The sequence below is a fragment of the Heteronotia binoei genome, chromosome 1, assembly GCF_032191835.1.
Source record: "Heteronotia binoei isolate CCM8104 ecotype False Entrance Well chromosome 1, APGP_CSIRO_Hbin_v1, whole genome shotgun sequence".
NCBI classification, from domain to species: Eukaryota; Metazoa; Chordata; class Lepidosauria; order Squamata; family Gekkonidae; genus Heteronotia; species Heteronotia binoei.
This window is the reverse complement of record NC_083223.1, coordinates 75367681-75390383: the sequence shown is the minus strand read 5'-3', so window position 1 is coordinate 75390383 and position 22703 is coordinate 75367681. Positions and strand designations below refer to the sequence as shown.

At 41.8% G+C, this 22703-nt stretch overlaps 1 protein-coding gene across 1 annotated transcript in view; it reads left to right on the top strand.

Annotated features, from left to right (window-relative positions):
• The window catches only part of IMPG1 (interphotoreceptor matrix proteoglycan 1), a 154410-nt gene that overhangs the window by 113318 nt on the left and 18389 nt on the right, over positions 1–22703 (top strand). Inside the window, exon 13 of the mRNA XM_060236274.1 lies at positions 20224–20768. Coding sequence (XP_060092257.1) covers positions 20224–20768 — 545 coding nt within the window. The remainder of the gene's footprint in view (positions 1–20223; positions 20769–22703) is intronic.

Below are 22703 nucleotides of genomic sequence, written 5' to 3'. Positions count from 1 at the left end.
TTGTTATACTGCATCCGTCTCCTCTCAAGCATGGAGGTCACTAACAGCATTCTTTGAGGTAGAGTAATTTGTAGTGCAATGTTACCAGACCAGAGACATGCATTCCAATCTATCATTCTAAATGACATTACATTCTAATATTCAATACATAACATTACATTACAATCACTATTCTAATCTACTATTCCAAATAAGGAATGCTCTAAAATAAAGAGGATGTATATGCCCCATGGCACAGAGTGGTAAAGCTGCAGTACTGCAGTCTGAGCTCTCTGCTCACAACCTGAGTTTGGTCCCAGCAGAAGCAGGGTTCAGGTAGCCGGCTCAAGGTTGACTCAGCCTTGGGGGGAAAGTGTAGGTGACTGGGGAAGGCAATAGCAAACTACCCAGTAAGAAGTCTGCCATGAAAACGTTATGATCCGACATCACCCCAGAGTCAGAAATGACTGGTGCTTGCACAGGGGACTACCTTTACCTTTTCTTATAGCCCTTCTTGGTTAGAATATAGATATATGGACTGGTAACTTCCATTTTAGTGTCTCTGAGGAACTGTGCATGCACATGAAAGCTCATCGCTTGAATAAAACTTCATTGGTCTTAAAGGTGCCACTGGACTCAAACTTTGTTCTACTTCTTGAGACCAACATGGCTGCCCATTTGGATCTGTCTGTGCATGTTTTTCATTGCCTAAAATTTAAAACGATTACCACAAACGACTCCTATTCCAGTGATTCTTTTCTAGCAAACACTTGTGCACTGGCAAATATATGTCTATCTGCCGTACTGTCTGTCTTTATTGGTGTGCCAAAGGCAAGGCTTTGTCTGCCAGGCAGTGCTGCCTGTCTTACTTATAATGCCAAATGCAAGCCTCTGTGCCTGCACTGCTCTGTTGCCTGCCTTTCTTGTGATAGCAAATGGCTTCCTCTACTACCTCTATAGTTGTGCTGCCTTGGCTAGCATTAGCACCCTCTGTAATAACAGTGCTTAGTATTCACATGATCTCTTCAGTGTTCTAAATGGTTCGCCTTGATTATCTTGTGACAAGATTTATAACCACCTCAAAAGGTAAGTCACTATTAATCCATATGGCAGATTTGAGAACCGTAGTCTGACTAGCTTCTGTAAAGGCCCTTACAAGTTTTTGGTAGAACTTGATTTGAGTCAGGGAGTTTCTTATTTGTAGCTCAGTTATCTTAGCCAGTATGCTATACCGGCTCTGCATAACTCCTCCTGCCTTTTTTTGGATGTCATTGACTCCCCATGTCCACCTGTAATGCTGTTTGTCTTCTTGGGATACTCAAGTCTGCTTCTGCCTACAGAATTTTAACTTTCTATAAAACTGGGCCCCTGCCTTATATCTCCCTGAAATAAGGCAGGAAGGATCCCTTGGTTGAAGGGTACAATGCTGGAATGAGGATTTTTTTAAAAAAATCTGGAAATGTAAATAAGAACCAATGTATGCCATAACCAAATGAAATGTCTTTTGCAAAGTGCAACCACCTGTTTCATTTCCCACAAGGCAATGCATGCTGGTAAGGATGTTTCCTTTTTCAGGTGGTTGTTCTTCCTGGGAAAAATTGCTTTGGTGGCACTAGCCAGTCCAGGGACTTTTGCATTAAATGGGATAATGTTATGATGTGATGTGGCCAGAATTTTCTAGGTGCTGACATCAGTTGTGGGAATTAAGTGGGGTTTCAAGAAGCATTGCCATTGCCTCCAATGCATCAACACTTTGGTCCTTTCAGTGCTACACCCCTCCCCCCCAAAAAAAAAATTTGGTGAAGTTTCTACAAGAGTAAATTATTGCTTTTTGGAATACTTTGGATGACTGCATCCTAAATTGGATGAAAACTAAACATTGAAAGAACTCTTTTGGATTCTTACCAGGTAAGAACATTGTCATTTCCCATTGGTCTTTCTTTTGACTTCCATAAATTCTTTGATCAAAACCTGACAATGTTATTCTTAACATTTTCCTCAGAAGTCTTGTGTACCAGTTCACTGTTTGTCAGTATCATTTCCTGCTACTGATGTGTCCAGACCACTCTGCATTAATTCAAGGCTTTCAGAACTGCAGTAAGTATAGCTATGTATATTTTCCAAAGAGATCAAGCTTTTATGTACTGAATATAAACAATTTATCAGGGGGAAAATTATATGGGGATTCTATTTAGGAGAATAAGACCACTGAAAATAATATTCACATAGCCCATATTTTTCATGATGTGACATCTATATTTTGGCCATACTTTCAAAAATATAAGCTGAGTTTATTATACCAAGAAGTCTTTTATTAATGTTTTCTTGAAATGTAAAATAAGTACACAATGATAAAATACCAGACTTGAGCAAGAAAGAAAAAAGCAACACTTGATTTTAATAGCATATCCTTGTATTCATGTAATACAAAATTCCGTCCTGTTCTTGTCCCAACAAAAACGCTTTTAAAATTCAGGTGCTATCTTATCCCTATGGACAAAATAGCATAGAATCTCATGCAACTTTTTTCCTCTCTTTCATATATATCTTTAAAACAGCATTTCTGAAGACAAGGGAGATGAGGGAACAGCCTTTTGCTGCCCGACTGGAAGTTTTGAGCGCTTTCATACATATACATTTACACACACAAAAACACATACACACAGTCCTATGCATCTATGTATACGTGTGTGTGTGTGTGTGCATGTGTAAAGTGCTATCAAGTTGCAGGTTTTTCAAGGCAAGAGGTGTTCAGAGGTGATTTGCCATTGCCTGCCTCTGTACAGCAATCCCAGAATCCTTTGGTAGTCTCACATCCAAATACTAACCAGGGCTGATCCCACTTAACTTCAGAGATCTGACGAGATTGTGCTAGCCTGGGCCATCCAGTTCATGACTTACATATGTATAATTATGTATCTAATACTGAATTTGGTATCAGAGCATGGATCAGAAAGTCAGCACAGTGCTGCCAGATATAGAAGGGGAAGATGTTTTTACAAAACTGGTGAAAATTAGAAAAATATTTTTAAAGGATTTTTTTTTAAGTAGTTTTAAAATGCTGAGTTCCTGTGAGATTACCTCATGAGATATTGGCAGCCATTTGGAAATGCAAACTTCAGACAACTGCAGTTGACTATGTAACCCAAAATGGCTGCTGCAGAGGCAAGTTGGAGGGAAAGAAAAAATGAGTGAGCAGGAAAGCCAAGGTGGGGAAAGTAAGCAAAGCCAGAGTTGAGGGGGTGGGGTCTGAAGAAAAAGAGGATGAAATGCGGGCTGGAAGGAAGGGATGAAACAAGGAAAATAGAATGGCTAGAACTGAGTCTAGTAGCACCTTAGAGACAAACAATATTTTCAAGATATATGCTTTCGAGAATCAAACCTCCCTTCATCAGATCTGGATATCTGACAAAGGAAGAATTGACTCTCAGAAACTTATACTCTGAAAATCTTGCTGGTTTCTAAAGCACTACTGGATGATTCTAGCTGTTCTACTGTAGAACAATATAGCTATCCTCTGAAACTATCTTCAGGGAAAACAGAAAAGCTGTATAGGCTGTGAAGAGGAGGGGGACCAGGTGGGGAGTGAGATTTCCTTTTCTTGTATATTTTTATGTATTCCCATTCATATACACATTTAGACTAGTTAGAAATCATGTATATAAGCTAATATCTTATAATAGACTATGAATATTAGAATTCCAATAATACTTATTTAAAAGTTGTCTGTTTTATTTCAATGGAATTTGCTTGTAGGTGGGGGATTAGTAGAATTGGGCTGCACATTCTGATTTGAATCAACATTTTTCTTTAATTTCCATGGTTCTGCCTTCAAAAAGATATATTGTGGATCAGAATGTGTCAGTTTTAGAGAGACTTATTCTAAGGTCATGCAATGGTTGGCATTTCTCTTTGCGTTGTGTGGCTCATTTAAAATGTCTTCCCTCAGTAAATATAGTGTTTATTTTCTAACAGACATCCCTTATAGATTATCCCATAGATCCACATTATAATATATGCCAAGCAAACTACGAAAGTAGTAGGACTATGGTTGGGAGTGGGTAGGTAAGCTTTCAGGTAGTGCTGAAATACCTTAGTCCCCGTAATGATGAGAAACAGGCACTGCATTGATAAAGGTTATTTTTCACTGTCTAATTCTCTGCTTGTTTTGTTTTCTTTTTGCAGGAATCTTGGCCTATTTCCTACATGACGGTCTCAAGGGATTTTGCTTTGTTGGTTCTTTTCATTGCCCAGTCTAATAAACACTGATACCACAGAGTGGTGTTTCCAAGTATTATATTAGCTTATGAAAAGATTTGTCATAATGTCTAATGTATCATACAGCAGACAATAGCTGAAGAGAACCCTAGAGTTTAAGCTTCCTGTTTAGGATTTAATTTAGAATTACTTCTCCACTTACAAAGAACATGCATTTTCTATTAGGCTTAGGATTCAGTTTTAAATAGCTGCCAAGTTGTACGTGCACACACAGTTATTTTAGTCCTGTATCCCATGCTGTAAAGGACTCGAAAATGTGAAAGACAAGCTAGAGTTTTAATACCTACCTGTGCATTTCTTTACTTTATGCTTGGAGCCCAGTCACAGCAACCTCTCTCTGCAACATTTACCGTATGTGGTTAGTTTAAGAAAAGATACTCTCTAACTTTAGAATTCAGCTATTTTGTAGTACTTTAGCTGTCCAGTTCTTAAACTGGAATAGCCAGATGTAAGCCATGAAGCACTTGAGACGGGGAAGGAATGAAGAGAAAATTGAACCTGTGCAATATTGATTTATTACATTTATGGCCAATTTTTCAAACAACAATTGTTTCTCAAAATAGCTCACATCAATCAAGAGACACAGGCCTCTGCCCTGAGGTTTACAATTAGACTAAAAAGGCAAGGCACACAAGGAGGAGAGTGGGAGGGATAAGGTGGTGGAGAGAGATTTGTCAAACATCAGACTGCAGGGAGTATTTACAGCTAATGGGTATTTTGTTGGCTACCAGGTGTTGTCCAACTGCTGGAGGACAGGTGGCAAGTGGCCCTCAATCCTGCCCTTGCTGGCAAGTGAGTGGCATTCTTGGCTTCATAGAATGCATGATTGCATTGACTTGTGGCATATCAACAGTATACTTTATTTCCTATTCATTCTATTATTCATTCTAGTATTTCCTATTCATTCTATTATTTTATTGCTTGGCTTTTGCCCTGACTCTGCCTGGCCCCATTCCTTACCTTTCTGGATTCCTACCATGGCTACCGCAAAGTACCAGATTATTTGTGTGTGTATGTGTGTGTCATATAGGAGTTGGCAATCTATCTAGGTGAATTTAAGTAGCTGGGACCCAATGCCATTTCCTTTACAAATCTGCATGCCATATTTGTATACAACTTTAAATAAAATGGACATAGCAGAAGCTGCACTGTATAACAGACTTGCCTCCATGTCTCAGAAGTAATATGTTTGGCAAACTGCTAATATGTTACCTAAAGACATTCTGCAGCATTCTAAAAGGACCTTTTCAAACACTGAAACCTAGGAGTGTGCTTACTCAGTAATCCAGTTAAATACAGTAGCAATGCTACCATAAACCGTGGTTCCGAGAGATTTGCAGCAGTATGAACTATCTTTGTAACACTATTATTTTAAAATCCTACTTCTAAAATGTATTTCACAGAAAATAGGGTCCCCCCCCAGTTTTCCCCAAATTTCCAACTTGCACAATTTTTCTGGGTGCTCATTTTCTTTACACGTGTCCTGTACCTACTAATATGACTGCAACTTCAGAGCGCATTAGGCATTTATGCTAGATGAAGTAGCAGACCAAACTACTCAGAGCTCAGTGGATTTGGATTGGAAGTTGCTCCTTCATAGCATTTGGCTAAAGGTAAACTATGCCATCTCAGTGCATAAAGCTCCCCTTCAGTCTTGTTCCTTTCGTTCCTTTTCTTGAAAAGAACGCTACAACATATTTAAAAAATCAATAGTCGGTGAGGGGGAGAGTTGTAATTATTAGCAATTATAAAGGAAAATTTTAGTAGCTTGGATATTGGTAATAACCTGTAATCCTAAACTAATTGATCCATGGGCATGAATAATTGATGAGTTAAAGTGGTTTATGTGCTTGATAGACAAAAGAAAGTGACCCCTAGACATCTCTGTGTTGCATATGAACTCTTGCTTCTATGCAGTGCTCTAGCAGATCTATTGATGCACAATATCCACTTGTGCAGCAGATTTTAGAATCTCCTGACCGGATTTTTATATCTTACAATATGCTTAATTTCAGTTTTAATACTGTGTACAATTCTGGTCACTGTGTACAATTCTGGTCACCGCACCTCAAAAAAGATATTATAGCATTGGTAAAAGTCCAGAAAAGGGCAACTAGAATGATTAAAGGTTTGGAACACTTTCCCTATGAAGAAAGGTTAAAACGCTTGGGGCTCTTTAGCTTGGAGAAATGTCGACTGCGGGGTGACATGACAGAGGTTTATAAGGTTATGCATGGGATGGAGAAAGTAGAGAAAGAAGTACTTTCTCCCTTTCTCACAATACAAGAACTCGTGGGCATTCAATGAAATTGCTGAGCAGTCAGGTTAAAACAGATAAAAGGAAGTACTTCTTCACCCAAAGGGTGATTAACATGAGGAATTCACTGTCACAGGAGGTGGTGGGGGCTACAAGCATAGCCAACTTCAAGAGGGGATTGGATAAAAATATGGAGCAGAGGTTCATCAGTGGTTATTAGCCACAGCATAGTGTTGGAACTCTCTGTCTGGGGCAGTGATGCTTTGTATTCTTGGTTCTTGTGGGGGAGGGGGGCAAAAGAAAGTGAACCTCCACTTGTGAACCTCCTGATGGCACTTGGGGGGTTTTTGGCCACTGTGTGACACAGAGTGTTGGACTGGATGGGCCATTGACCTGATCCAACATGGCTTCTCTTATGTTCTTAATACCGTGATAACAGACTGGGCTAGGGAAACTACAGAGTAACCTGAAATTTGGAAGTCCTGTTGCTGCTGAGCTATACCAGCAGCTACACTAGCAATGTGAAATCCACACAAGCCTTTTCCTGTGTGGAAATCACAGACAAGAGGTTTAATTGAAACATATTCTGTGAAACATATAGTGTGTTTAATTGAAACATATTCTTATACAATGCTTTGATGAGTATGTCCACATAAGGGCTTACTTGGGGGAAAAGTTATAACGGGTCAGTTCTTCATTCTGCCATGAAGCTCCCTGGGCATTTTAACTAACATGGCACCAGCCTGGAATGAGTGGGACTTGCCACTCATGTATCTCCCCTTACAGCTGCTTTTCTTCAGGATGGGCCAGCAAAGGACTTAGCTGTCCTCCTAAACTATTCCAAGACAGGGATTAAAATGGCATTATTAGTTTGTTCCTAATTAGATGGATTTTGTAATTTATTGTACTCCACTTTGACTCCTCCCCCCCCCCCAGAATATCAACTGAATTGTCTAAATGCAATAAAATCAACAGCAGTGCATGACGCTTCATACCAATGTGCGCATCAGTGCTTGATGTATGTGGAGGCTGGAAATCATCCTTTAAAAACAGTGTAAAGATTTGATAAGTGTAGGGTGGAATCTGTTGTCAGGTGATCAGTATACCTAACCATGTATTTGCTTGTTTTTATTTTTCATCCACTAGATACATAATTGAAAAATAAAAACGAGCAGATATATCCAGTAGATATATAATTGAGGAGCCCCGTGGCACAGAGTGGTAAATCTGCAGTATTGCAGTCCAAGTTCTGCTCACGACCTGAGTTCGATCCCAGTAGAAGCTGGGTTCAGGTAGCCAGTTTATGGTTGACTCGGCCTTCCATCCTTCCGAGGTTGGTGAAATGAGTACCCAGGTTGCTGGGGGTAAAGTGTAGATGACTGGGAAAGGCAATGGCAAACCACTCCATAAAAAGTCTGCCATGAAAACGTGAAAGCAATGTCATCCCAAAGTCAGAAACGACTGGTGCTTGGACAGGGGATTACCTTTACCTTTAGATATATAATTGTAATGTTCTCCCTAATACTGAATTTCAATATAAAAATGGCATTTATATATTGCTAAAGAATATTCTCTAGCAATATTTATATATTGCTAGAGAATTCTCTCGATATTTTAACTCAAGGATACAGTATTCATGTCGTGACTATAGCCCTGAGAAAATTATCACTATCCACCACAAATTTAAGCAACCTTAAACCCATTGAAATCAGTGGCTGTCAACATGCTTAACATGGTTACAGTGTGTGACCTATGCTTTTTGTTCTTAACTGGTATATTCCTTTCAGAATTAGATTATCCCTTACTAGGGTTGCCAGGCTCCAGGAGGTGGCAGGAGATCCCTTGGTTAACAACTGATCTCATAGATAACAACTGTTTCTATGTCTTACAGACATAGAATCATAGAGTTGGAAGGGACCTCCAGGATCATCTAGTCCAACCCCCTGCACAATGCAGGAAATTCACAAATACCGACCTCCCCCCAAAAAAAAATAATTCACAGGATCTGCATTGCAATCAGATGGCCATCCAGTCTCTGTTTAAAAACCTCCAAAGAAGGAAAGCCCACCACCTCCCAAAGAAACCTGTTCCACTGAGGAACCACTCTGTCAGGAAGTTCTTCCTAATGTTGAGCCGGAAACTCTTTTGATCTGACATCAGTTTACCTGGAGAAAATGGCTGCTTTGGAAGGGGAACTCTGTGGCATTAGACCTTACTGGAGCCCCCAACTCCACAAACCCACCCTTCCCAAGGCTCCACCCCCAAAATTCCCAAGTATTTTCCAACACAGAGCTGGCAATCCTATTCCTTACATGAATTGAAGAAGGACAGTAGTTGGGGAAACAAGTTGAGTTATACATTTATGGAGGATTTAATAAACAATAACCATGATCTTTTTTCATGCCATTGCCCTCCTGTCATTATTAACTATCTAATTAGACCCATGGACCTGGTCCAGCCAACATAAAGCTGACCAGATACCACAAAGTCAGGTGGTGGCTTTGTGGTAGGGTTGCCAGTTCCCAGATGGAGGCAGGGGATCCCCCAGTTTGGAATCTCTCTCCTGGTTCAGGGCTATCAGAAACCAGGGGAAATTACCTCCACCACAACAGGCAAGAAAATGAAAGTAAACATAATGAGCCTATATCACCCAGAAGTGACAGGCATATTGTTGATGTGGGGTGTGGCGCTCTAGTTTTTGAGCAAACCCCTTTTGTTTGAAGCTAATTCTACCGTAGAGTTTTGCCCACAAACCAGAAGGTTGCCCCCACATTCCTACATCACCCAGGAGTGATGTCACATTTATTTCCTTTTTCTTCTTTCTTCCTTCACACTAGATGCACCTCATATCCCCTGCCCACTCAGCTGAGGGATCTGGTAACCCTACTTTGTGGGGTTGGGTTTATGTGACGAAGAGCCTTAATTTGACAGCTGAGCTGCCATACTGCAGAGAGGTTGAGGAAGGGAAGGTGTAAAGACTTCTGATTTGGCAATGGATGGATAGGACTGGGGCTAAGAAGGCACGTGGCAAGAAGCCAGATCAATCCATAACCCCATCCACCAAGGCTCTGGAGTCTTACAGAAGGCAGAGGATGGCCATCACGCAGACAAAGGGTTGCCAAGTCCAATTAAAAAAATATCTGGGGACTTTGGGGTGGAGCCAGGAGACTTTGGGGATGGAGCCATAAGCAAAGTTTTGACAAGCACAATTGAACTCCAAAGGGAGTTCTGGCCATCACATTTAAAGGAACCGCACACCTTTTAAATGCCTTCTGTACCTTAGAAATAATGAAGGATGGGGCACCTTCTTTTGGGGCTCATAGAATTGGACCCCCTGGTCCATTCATTCTGAAACATGGAGAGCATTTTGAGGAGTGTCATCAGATGCTATGCAAAAAGTTTGGTGCCTCTACCTCAAAAAACAGCCCCTCCAGAGCCCCAGATACCCCCAGATCAATTTTCCATTATCAATCTCCATAGGGAATAATGAAGCCCCCCCCCTCCGTTTCTGACGACTCTGAAGTGGGGGGGGGCCTGCGGAGATAGTGAAAGGAACGATAGGATTTCCAGCCTTCAGATGGGACCTGGAGATCTTCTGGAATTACAACTGAAACCCAGAGTACAGAGATCACTTCCCCAGATAAAATGGCTGCTTTGGAGGCTGGGCTATGACATTATATCCCACTGAGGTCCCTCTCCAAACCCTGCCCTCGTGGGCTTCACCCCCAAATCTCTCAGGAATTGCACAACATTGAACAGGTGTGGAGCAGTCAGAGCTTCAAAAGGTCCAGGGAGGCAGAGGACCAGGATGGCCATTTGCCTTACCTCAAAATCAGACTCTTGCTCATTCTTTGACATTTGATAAGTTTCACAAAAAATTATGCTTATCCCTTTTGGACAATAATTTTTTTTTATTATGGATAAAGAGCTCAAAAGCTGGTGGTGGCCTAGGCCTGGGCCTCCCTGAACTTCTGAGAAGGCTGTGCCACCTTTCCATCAGTAAGTTCAGTGAAACATCTTTACAAACTGAAATGATGGCATTTTTACCTGGGAAGATTCTCTTGTGGTTCTTCACTGAAATGGAAAAAAATCTTTTGTAAATGCAAAAAACACATGACAACCCTAGACAATGGAAATGTATTTCTTGGAAAGTTGTATATTTTTTAAGAAGCTGCCTAATATGGACCTCCCTGAACTTAACTAATGAGCAAGGTTGATCATCCCCGTTTATACAATGTATTAATATTTTAAACTAAGGTCACCTGTTCTGGGATTTACTATAGTTTGTTGTACCCAAGGCCTCTAGACTGTTTGTCCTCCAAAGTGAGGCTCACTATTGGGAAGATTGATATACCTAGGCACAGGTCTATAATCCCCGTGCTATGTGCATGAAGTCTTCTTAATGTCACTCACTGCCTTTAACATACAATAGCACAGAATTTATTAATTTTCCCCTAGTGAAGTTTTTTTTAAAAAAAAAATTAACATTCTGAACTGGTGTAATTCTGCAAGCTCTATAAAACCCCCACATACCTAAATGTTTGGATAACTTTTCATGTGGGGTTTTTATAGAGCTTGCAGAATTACACCAGTTCAAAATGTTAAAACTTTTTTTTTTTCAACTTCATTTAGGGGAAAATTAATAAATCCTGTGTCATTTGTATGTTAAAGGTTTGATATGGTTTGCTCAGAAGGAACTTGTCTCAAGCTTATCATGAAAGGCACCAATGCATTACTAATACCCAGTAGGAGGAAAGTCAAGTGTTAATAGCAGCACTTGAAAATATTCAGTGTTAAAGGAGACTGCTGGGGCTCCAGATTAAAAATATATATATTTATAGAACTTGTTAGGTAGTTTCTTGGGGGGTCAACTATCTTGAGGGGGAAAAATCCACAGATAAATATTTAAACGTACACAATGTTCTTAATGAAACACAAAATGAAAGTTTGAATTAGTATTTTTAAACCACTACAGAGTAGGGGGAAAGCTGTACAGCAGAATGCAAATTGAAGATAAAGGTTTCTGAGTAAAGATCACAAGAAACAAGTCCTTTGGAGAATTGTTATGTGGAGAATTACCATGTCAGCAAGATTATGAAAACAGATGCAGTGGGTTTATGGAAATAACTTTGAGGTTAAATTGAGTGGGAGAGTAAGAAAGCAGGAGGAAGGTTGCTTGAAGTTCTGTTCTAAAGTGCCAATAAAAATCACGTAACTCTTCAATATTTGGTTTACAATATCTAAGGAAGTGTATCCCGCTGCATAGGGAATATAGCCTTTCATAGAGTATCAACATTTACATTATAGAAGTACCAAACTGATCCAAATTTCACCATCTGCAAAATACCTTTTGCACATTCTCAAACAAATATATGTTTCAATTGACAGATTCTCAATAGCTATTAATTCAGTTTTATGTACATGATGATGATGATGATATTGGATTTATATCCCGCCCTCCACTCCGAAGAGTTTCAGAGCGGCTCACAATCTCATTTACCTTCCTCCCCCACAACAGACACCCTGTGAGGTGGGTGGGGCTGGAGAGGGCTCTCACAGCAGCTGCCCTTTCAAGGACAACCTCTGCTGACCCAAGGCCATTCCAGCAGGTGCAAGTGGAGGAGTGGGGAATCAAACCCGGTTCTCCCAGATACTTAACCACTACACCAAACTGGTATATCAGAAGTTGTACATCTGCAAGGAATGAGCCAGCCTCAACCACCATGGTGAGTGGGGGTACTGCCAGTCTCTGTACAGCAAGACACTGCTCAGTCTCAGTAATTGCGTTCCTCTTTGAGGAAATTTTTCTTCCTGCAGTAAGGAATCACCGTCTTTGTTTATATACAGCATTTCATAAAGCACCAACATTTACGTTACCAAATGGACCAAATTTTACATTCAGGAAAGTGCTTCCTTGGACAAGCAGACTGTGGAGTATCCCATTAGTCTGCCCGATGTTTTAAATTTGTAGACAGGGTGTTTTTTAAAAAAAAAAATCTCAGAAAAAGAAGAACTCATCTATCACTGCATGTTTTAATTTATATGAATGTAAAGTTGTTTGCTGACTTTGAAAAGAACCTGGAAGGCGAAATTATAATGATAATCACTTGCAGATTCTGTTTACAGTCCAATACAAAAACATGAAGCAGAACAAAGCAGAAATCTTAGCAATTAAAACTTTTTGCCCAAGCACTTATTTCTGTAAGAGGTTTATTTTAATTGGCTGTGGGTTTCAGTCAGCCACCATCTAAAGCAGACAAGCTGCTATTTTCTCCAGCTTCAAATCCTGCAGATTCCTTTCCTAGCACTTTCCTCAATCCTAGGGACTGTTCAGGTAGCTTTTTAGTCCATCACCATTGGCAGGCTTCAGCACTTACAAAGACCCTTGCTTTTCGTTCCACAGCCAGTGGGTGAAGACTTTTCTGTTTTGTTTGGCATTCCTTCAAAAGCCCCTACTTCCTAACCAATATTATGTTTTGTATGTATTTTAACTACTTTATATGCATTTTAATTTTTTTAAAAAAAAAACTCTTTTAAAAGTTTTTTTAATGAGGTACCGTATGTTTCAGATTGGGGTTTATTTTAATAGTGTTACAGTGTGTTTTATCATGTATGTTTTAAATTGTTCTATGCCTTAATGCCCTTGTAAGGGCAGAAAGATGGAATATAACATTTGAAAATAGTAATGACAGATCATAATCCCATTGATTTCTTGGATTGCTTCAGGCCCCCTAACTGAGTGCTTTGCAGCTGAATTTCAATGAATTTCTCCCCCACCCACCCTCATATAGGATTGCCATATAGGATTGCCAGCATGAGGATGGCAACCACACAAGATTCACTGGAGGGGGGACTCATTAGCTACAAAAGGAAGTCGCTAGCAATGGAATACTGTCAGCAGCAATGCTCTGACATCACTTCCAGTATGGCTCAAAGTGACATCACATTGCCAGTGATGCTCTAGGATTTGGCCAAAACTCTGTGGTTGAGTTGTAGGCAAATTCTACAACAGTGCCAATAATACCCTGATGTAATTTCTGGCATGCTGAGGATCACCCCTCCTATTACCTCCAAATTTTTCTTCTACAATCCAGCTGGGCAGTGGTAGGAAATGCCCACTAGGAGGAACTTTGCAAGCCTATCTCTGTAGCAGCTGAGCAACAAGATTCTCATTTCACTGCACTGAGATCTAAGTATAGCAGCTGCCAGCTTTCTTGCTGCACAGTCCCCATTTAGGTCTGTTAAGAGCCACTGTGTGCCCTCTCAGTGACAAGTGATTTCCTCTGCCTCACTTCTGTATTCACTAGACACTTTGCCCATTCAGCTCCTCACACTCTTTTATTCCACTCTTTCTCCAAGAAGTTCTAGGCAGCATACATGCTTCAACTTCCCCCCTTTTGGTCTTCACAAGAGTTTTGTGTGATTGGTTATACAAAGAGTGTGACTTTCCCCTTTTCTGTAGGGTTGCCTAGTCATACCTGGCAACTGCATGGAGGACTGGGGATAGGGACATGGGGAGGACAACATCACATACATAATTACTTCATTTCCAGGGAAAACCTGAAAGTGACAGAAAATAAGTCTAGGAATAGGCTTGCCAGTCCCCAGGTCTGGGTGGGAAATCCCCTGGTTTTGCCAGCTGACCTGTGGGGGGAAAGCCCTGCCCCAACAGCCATGATGTGTCTTTAGATTTCGGGCACGGTTAGAAGCTTGCAAACTGCTTCTGTTCTCAAAGAGGCAGAGCCACATTTGTGAGAGAGGAAGTGAGAGAGCCCAGTCCTTTTGCATTTCTTTCAGAAGCTGTTTGGGATAGTAAAAAAAGGGCGGGGTATAGTAAAGAGTTAACTAAAACCTGATTATGGGATAGAGGAAAACTCTTTTCCTCCCTAGTTTTGGTTTGCTACACCAGATTGCTACATTCAGCAACTCTGGTGAGTAAAGCTATCTATATCATTGTCCCAGGGAGATCACAAAAGTGTGGACATGCAATGTGTTTATTTTGGATGCTTTGTGAATGTGTGTTCCCTTTCTTTAGTGTGTGTGTTCACTTTCATTTAGCAGCTACTGGAGAACAAAAAAGGCAAAAAAGAGAACAAGGAAATGAAGAACTGCACTGCTGTATTATTTATTTATTTATTTATTTATTTATTTATTTGGAATGGGAAAGTCTCCCGGATCTACCCCCAAAGTCCTCAGATATTTCCTGAGTTGGACCTGGCAACCCTATATCCAGGAGTTTCTGGAAATGAAACCATAGAATCAGGGCTGGCGCATGGGAGTTGATAAACAAGGCAATTACCTTGGATGCCATCTCCCAGCAGGGGCGGGGGCAGGTGCCCCCTCTTCACTCATGCCATCCCTGAACCTCCAGCTAATTTTTTCTTGGCTCTGAGGGATCGGAGGAGCTCCCCCAATCCCTCAGAGCTGAGAAAGAGCAACGTTTCCCTTCCCCAGCATCCTCCAAAGGTGCTTGGGAAGCAAAGCACTGAGTTCTTTCGGTTCTGAGGGATCAGAGGAGCTCCCCCGATCCCTCAGAGCTGAGAAACAGCAGCACTTCCCTTCCCCAGTGTCCTCCGAGGGTGTTGGGGAAGGGAAGCATCAAATGCCCAACATAATGATGTCACCTCTGGGTGACGTCATCAAGCAGCGCGCAAAAACTTTTATCCCGGGGGGGGGGGGCAATCATTGGGGTTCTGCCTTGGGCACCAGAACCCCATGCGCCAAGCCTGCATAGAGTTTCTGGGAAGGGCGGCACTTTGTCACTTCCAGGTTTTCCACAGAAGTGACGTAATTGCACACACAATGCTGCAGGTTGCTGTTGGTTTTTGTAATTGTCCCAACACTAAAGGGCTGGCAAGACTACTTCTTTCCCCCTCATTCAAAGCCTTGCAGGATTTAAAGCTGAATACCAGTAGGACATTGCCAGCCTTCCAAGACCACAAGACAAGCTGGGTCCCAGAACACACACAACTCTTGGCACATAGGCTCTGACTTTACTTGATCAATTCTGGACCACGTGGCATACAAAAAAACACTGAATGCTATAGGTATGCTCTTAGGGTTGCCAAGTCCAATTCAAGAAATATCTGGGGACTTTGGGGGTGGAGCCAGGAGACTTTGGGGGTAGAGCCAGGAGACATTGGGAGTGGAGCCAGGAACAAGGGTGTGACAAGCATAATTGAACTCCAAGGGAGTTTTGGCCATCACATTTAAAGGGACAGCACACCTTTTTAAATGTCTTCCTTCCATAGGAAATAATGAAGGATAGGGGCACCTTCTTTTGGGGCTCATAGAATTGGACCCCCTGGTCCAATCATTTTGAAACTTGGAGGGTACTTTGGGGGGAGGTACTAGATAACTATACTGAGAATTTGGTGCCTCTACCTCAAAAAACAGCTCCCCCAGAGCCCCCGAAACCTCCAGATCAATTCCCCATTATACCCTATGAGAATCGATCTCCACATAGGAAATAATTAAGTGCTCAGCAGACGTTCCTCCCTCCCCCCATTTCTGGTGACTCTGAAGTGAGGGACTGGCCTCTCTACTCATGAGTTGCAGCCACCTTCTTCCAAGTAACACAGACACCCCATCCCAAGAGGAAGCCTTTCCATTCGGAGACTGGAGCCCCCAGAGGGGGATAGTCACATGGTGGCATTGGGGGCAGGGCTTACCCCCCGCCGGCCAGCTGACTGGGGAGGGAAGCAACCTGGGAAAGCGGAAGAACCCCCACTGGGACCTAGGGATTGGCAAGCCTATATGCTTTTGCTTAAGACATAAGGCTATAGAATAAGAGGCCTCAAGAATATCTTTAAGCCTTTGTCACTTCACTAAATTTCCTTGTGGTCCAGCATTGTTCTATTGTTTTATTCTGTTCTATATTATGAGCCAATATGCATACTTACCTTTCTGATCTCTGAAGAAGAACAATTTAGGTTCGAAACGCCTCAGGTCAAGTTGAGAGGGTTCCCATTGAGGTTTTATGATTTTACATAGGATAGAGGCTTATGATGGGCCCTTAAATGGTTTTAGCTTTCAACAATAAATACATGTATGTTGATTTATGATTTTTTTACACTTTGTTTTTAATGTTTGGCGCTTTAATTGCATATTAACCTTTTAGGTTTCTTACCCCAGAACTATGCTTCATCACTTCCTTGAGTACTCTGTCTCCATTACATAGTAATTCTGGCAGTTGTTCTGCAATAGCAAGTTTATTTCCTCTAGAAGCATTGCTAGTACTTCAGGCATTCTGGGTCATACCAGCTCTTAGTTTCTCCCCAATTCCACTTTTGGCACCAGTGTAGACTGATTCCAAGTTAAATTCCTGGAGATTTGGGCATGGAGCCTGGGGAGGTAAATGCCATAGAGCAGGAGTGTGTACTGAGGGAAAAGTTATAATTTAAGAGATGAAAACTTTTATTGTGATTGCTTGTTTTGATGTAGAACAATATTGCTTCAGGTTTCGAATCCATTTGGGGAGGGGCATGGTGCTGGATTTTCAGGCCATTATATTCAGTGGGGAACCAACTTAAGGTCTGGGCAGCTGTTTATAAAGATAATGACACCATGTTTGCACAGAACATCTTCCTCCCTCTAATCTAAAGACCCCCTAAATTCCAAGCAGAATGGACAATGGGGGTTGACTTTGTTGTTGTTGTCAGTCACACAGTCGAGTCCGACTTTTTGTGACCCCATGGACAAAGTCACACCGGGCCCTCCTGGCCACAAAGCAGGTACCTTTCAGGGTAGTCTTACTTGTCTCCACTGATTCCTATGGGGAGTGTTGCACCAGCCAACAGTGTTTTTTTAAATCCTCTGTACATCTGTTTTTCCCACATAATCTGCCTGACTGACAAGAAATAAAATCACATTTCCTCTGAAAAGTCCTTGTTGTGGTCTGGGGGGGTTTTCCTTTCAAAAGGAAAGAAGGTTTCCTTTGCAGAAAACCTCTCCAGTGTTCCATCTTTGCCATCATATACCATTCCAAGTTTATGTAAATAACTTCTCACAGGGGGTTCTTCAGCATCAGGGGAAAGGCTGGTAGGGAGAAAAAAGAGCCCCCTCCACCCCTGGTGGCCCTCATCAGTAAAATCAGCTTCTACGGCTTTTAAGCAATGCTCTTGGACCTGACATGAGACTCTGATCATACTCTGTATGGGTGATTATATGTTGTGAATCAATCATTCAATTACTATGAGAGCTGAGCTACATGATATGTTTATTTACAAGTTGTCTCCAGGTTCACTGCTTTGATCAGAGTCTCATGTCAGCTCCAGGAACATTGCTTAAAAGCCATAGAAGCTGATTTTACTGATGAGTGCCAGCAGGGGTGGAGGGAGCTCTACCACCCCCCCCACACACACACACACACCAGTCTTTTTCCTGATGCTAAAAAACTACCAGTGGTACATAAATTTGGAGTGGTATGTGGAGTAGCCTGAGCACTCACAGCTTGGCACAGACCCCTCCATGGAATTTCCTTCTGTGGGGCTTGTTGCCAAAGATGATTGGCTGGCAGCTCTCACCTCCTGATCCCTTGCAAGTATCTGACTGGAAGGCAGAAATGCTACTGCCTGAGAAATTCAGAGAATCAAAGAAAAACAGGATGCCTGATGGTAAGCACCCAAACACGAAAAGCAACACTGGGGGGAGGGAGGGGAGGGGGTCCATAATGCCTAAAAATCCCCGATTTGTGTTACCATTCTGGAAAATCAGTATTGACCCAAAACTGCAATTTTTCATGTAATTTTTTAGCTCAGGAATTTTATAGTGAACACCCCTTTCATACCGTCCATCCTTCAAAACAGTCATTTTTTTCCAGGTGAATTGATCTGTGTAGGGTAGTGCAGCAAACAGTTGTAATTATGGGAGATCTCCAGGCCCCACCTGGAGGTTAGCAAGCCTACACCAGAGTTATGCACATCCCATTTCTCTGAGTGGCAAAAGTTTGAGGGACTATGATTACCTGGGTTGTTTCCTTTTAGAGGACATAGAAATGGAATCATGTGGTGCATGTGTGCAAATGGAGTCAAAGAGGTACTTCTTCAGAAAAGCAGCTTGCTATCCTAGGCCAGAGCCTGCCTGTCTAAGGTGGGAAAGTTAGCTTATAGTAGTATCAAGTTGCTTCACCCCTTTCAGATTCAAGAGCTGCTGTTCAGACAAAACGCTCCTGCCTCTTTCCTTTCCTCCAGCAGGTTACCTCCATCAGGCTCTCATGGCTGCTTCAACACAGCCATCGGTCAGCAACTATTCTCTATTAAGGAAACCATGGCTTTTTTGAGCAGAAATGCAGTTCTGGCTGACTTGGCATCAGGCGGTGTGGCCTAAAATGCAAATTAGTTCCTGCTGGGCTTTTTCTACAAAAAAAAGCCCTGAAGGAAACTATTCAGAGTAGCCTAAGGGGCATTCCTGTTCTTTTGTTACAGAGTGTGTTTCCAACCACTGAGCCTAATCCTGTACAAGCTGAGCAAAACTGAGGATATATTCAGCTGAGCAAACCTTCCTGGTAGCCAGCTGAGTGGAAGGGGAAATAATTTTTACCTATTCTCCGTCCCTTTCCCATTATAAGAAGACTGCACCCAGCCTTATTCCTGAAAAGAATGGGCAGGTATCTGTTTCCTGGGGCACAGTAATTTACAGAGTTCCATGAGCAGAGCTCTGGTTGCAGCAGTACATTGGATCCAACTCAGTTATCTAACAAAAAAAAAAAAACACCTTGTGCTGTGCAATTTTTGAGCCAAAATATTGGCAAATTGTTAAACCAATCTTGAATTTTGTGAGTTTAAAAAATAAAAAAGTAAACAGATGCTTATATGGGAAACATGAGGAGAAATTCAGTTTTAACTTTGCAATATTAGGTTCAAAGGCAACTCGCTGTAATCCAATTTTCAGTAATTGCACATCTTTTAAAAGTGGTGCTGTTTATCAAACTTGATTGCTTATTAGAGGGTAATCGTAATTAAATGAGCATTCTAAGCAATGAACATTGTGATTCCCGCTTGTAGAATTCAATAAAGTCACTCAGCAAATGTATTACTTTTGTGATAACTATCACTACCCCTTTCCCTTTATGCTGCATTCCCGATTCCCTTTTATTTCGTTTTCTTCTTTATATATGCATGTGGATCAGTGAATGCCAGGCTCATGAGGATTAGAGATTCATCTTTCTGCACATAAATAGCTTAATCTCTTTGCTCATTTAGACAAAACAAAGTGATAGTTACAAGGAGGCCAGCAGTCCAAAATAATATTCAGATTGCCAAAGTAATCTTGCAGAGTTAATATTACTGTTAATATAACCAGACAATCGCTATAATGGTTACGAAAGAGATGAAGTTATTTAAATCCAAATTATTAGCAAACGGTGCTAAAGTGGTTCTGCTCCTGCATTTCACAATAGCAAAGCTTCTGTCTAGTATTTTTCTTCATTATCATTAGCAGTCATTAGCATCCTTTTATGCAAACTCTTACTTACTGGTCTGCCAGACCGGAGGGGTTTTTTTTTGGGGGGGGGGGGGAGATGTTCAGTAGCTTTGTAACTGATGCCCCTCAAGATAGGCAGTTTTGTGTTTAGCAGATCAGTGGCTTGATCAATGCACTTCTTTATCTGGAAGGTTGACAGAAGAATCCAAACTGTTGTGGACATATGAACAAGCCTTGTTACATATACATTTGTATGCTGTTCAGCATTAACTTTGTTTCCTTTTCAGATATCAGGATTACAGTGGAGCTGGAATCTTCAGGTGACGACATTTCAGCCACATTGAGCACTATGCCATATTTAATTGATTCTCTTAGTCTTCCTACCTCTCTTCCTGAAGAAGAAATTCTGGTGCCCACAGACCAGATTGTGTTATTGCCGGAGGCAACTGCTGGTGGCCCCTCAATTGTTATTGACGAATCTTTTGAAGCAACAACCTCCTCATGGGAAGTAACAGCTATCCCCACTGGATTTGAGTGGGGAGTGCAGGGTATTGCCACTGACTCAGGTATTATTGACATGATGATCCCAGGAACGACTGGGGAAACTGAGGATGGCAGCGGCTCTTATGTATTGCCAGCAACCCCACCGGCAGAAACAACTCCCCCTCCTTCGCAGGAGTACCTAACTACAAGCTCCCTGACAACTGCAGCCAAAGGCAAGGAGCTAGTGGTGTTCTTTAGTTTGAGGGTAACCAACATGCATTTTTCTGATGACCTCTTCAATCGAAGTTCAGCAGAATACAAAGCACTTGAACAGCAGTTCATGCAGCTGGTAGGTGACTGCTATTTCTTTATACAACAGTATCCGTGGGCAGATATTTAAGAAGATACTTTTTCCACCCTTTAACTTCTTGCTGTTATTGCTGTTCAAGTTAAAAACAGAATCTGATTTCAAAAAGCACTTTGAGTAGAGAACTGGCACCTTTCTGTTGTGCGATGCAGTAGTATGCATGAGATCTATTTGATTGTAAGTTCTGCTGTGTTCAGAAATGCTGACTGCCAAGGAGGCGCATGCTGGACTGCAGCTTTAGCCAAATTAGCTAGGCAAGCAATGGCAGATGAAATATTGTAACTAAAAGGGTATAGCCCCATCTGTTGTGGAAACACATCATAATCATTGAGAATATAAGCAAAGTATGAAACCCTTGGTGGTGGAGAATCTTGCAATTTGAAGCTGAGGTCTGGAACACCAGCAAGTACATATTAAAGATTAAATTGCACAGACTGACTGCTCAGTGTCCCAAATGCAAAATGTGTGGATGTCACATAGAAGAGATCCTTGCGCAAATTTTAAGTCCAGGGTATTAAGCCTATATGTGTTGGTAATTTGGCCCTGAGCAACCCCTAGGCTCCCTGACTCTGAGGGTAGCCAAGGACCCGCCGTCAGTGTCCATGAACCAAATCCAGCAGCACATCTGGTGCCTTTAAGGCAAAAAACGTCTGTTCCACTGTTTGATAGGGACTGGCTCTTTAACAGCCCACTGCTTGAAGAGCAGATGGGATGCAGCCTTGAACCACAGGTGGAGAAATATGGAGATGAGTCACAGCCACAAAGTGAGGGCAGCAGCAGCAGCAGCAGCAGCTTCCCAGAGGAATTGCTCAGTCCACATGGGAGTTCCAGGAGATGGAGCTTCCAGAGTGGTTGGTCCCAGAGGCAGAGGGAAATAAGTCTGGTAGGACATGCTGGCTCTTGATGTTGAGAGGAGCAAGTGCAGGAGAGAGGTGAAGAACCAGGGTGATGGAAACCTCTTTCCCTCTCAGTCTGTGGCCTGAGGGTGGGTATACAAGTGCCCCCAGCTGGCACAGATCTATTGGGCTTGGGCAATTTTTCTGCAGTTGATTTTTAAAAATAAATGTCAGTTTGCTGTATGTCTCTTGATCATAGTAGGCCTGCAGCCCAGAAGATCATCCTCTCCTGTAGGAGATACAAAAGTCTAGTGTGACAGATGAGCAGACACCCATTGCTGCCTCCTTACCTCCACAGAGGGTGGTATTTGGCTTTTAAGCGGCCCAGAAGAGCCAGCACCACTCATTGTCTATTCTTCTCACCCTGTCAGATATGACTCGGAAGGCTAAGGAGACTGGGAAAGTATCCACCACAGTTTTGGAAGGAGTAAGCAGTGGCAGTTGGAGCGCTTTAGTGGAAGCTATGCTTGCTCTCTTCAGATACTCCCTGCCTTCCTCTTGCACATTCCTTCCTTCCCAATTAGTATTGCTGGGTTCTGCCATAGTGAGGGGAGGGAGGAAAAGATCATTCACTTTGGCTTAATCCATGGTGGTGGTGCTGACTTGGACCCATAAGGGAAGTAGACTGTCCACCATCAAGAAAGAAGTCACGGAAGGCCGTCAAAATTATACAACTAATGTAGCATGATTATAATTTTATCTTTTAAGTATAGACTATAGAGTATCATTGATGATATCTAAGCACTGAATTCTTATACTGGATTTACAATAAGCTTTAAGGGAAAGTGTCACGAATTCTCAGAGAGCAAGATAACATACATATAGATTTCTCACTGGATATAGCAGGGTTATTGTTCTGTGCATGCTGCTTAAATTACAGCATGCCGCTTAAATTATACCATAACATAACCTGACAAGAATTTCTGAAAACAAGTAGATTGAAATCCTGTTAGATTGAATTGTGATGTTTCAAGGGGGGGGGGGGCATATGAAAGGATAACTGTAGAGCCTCAGATATACC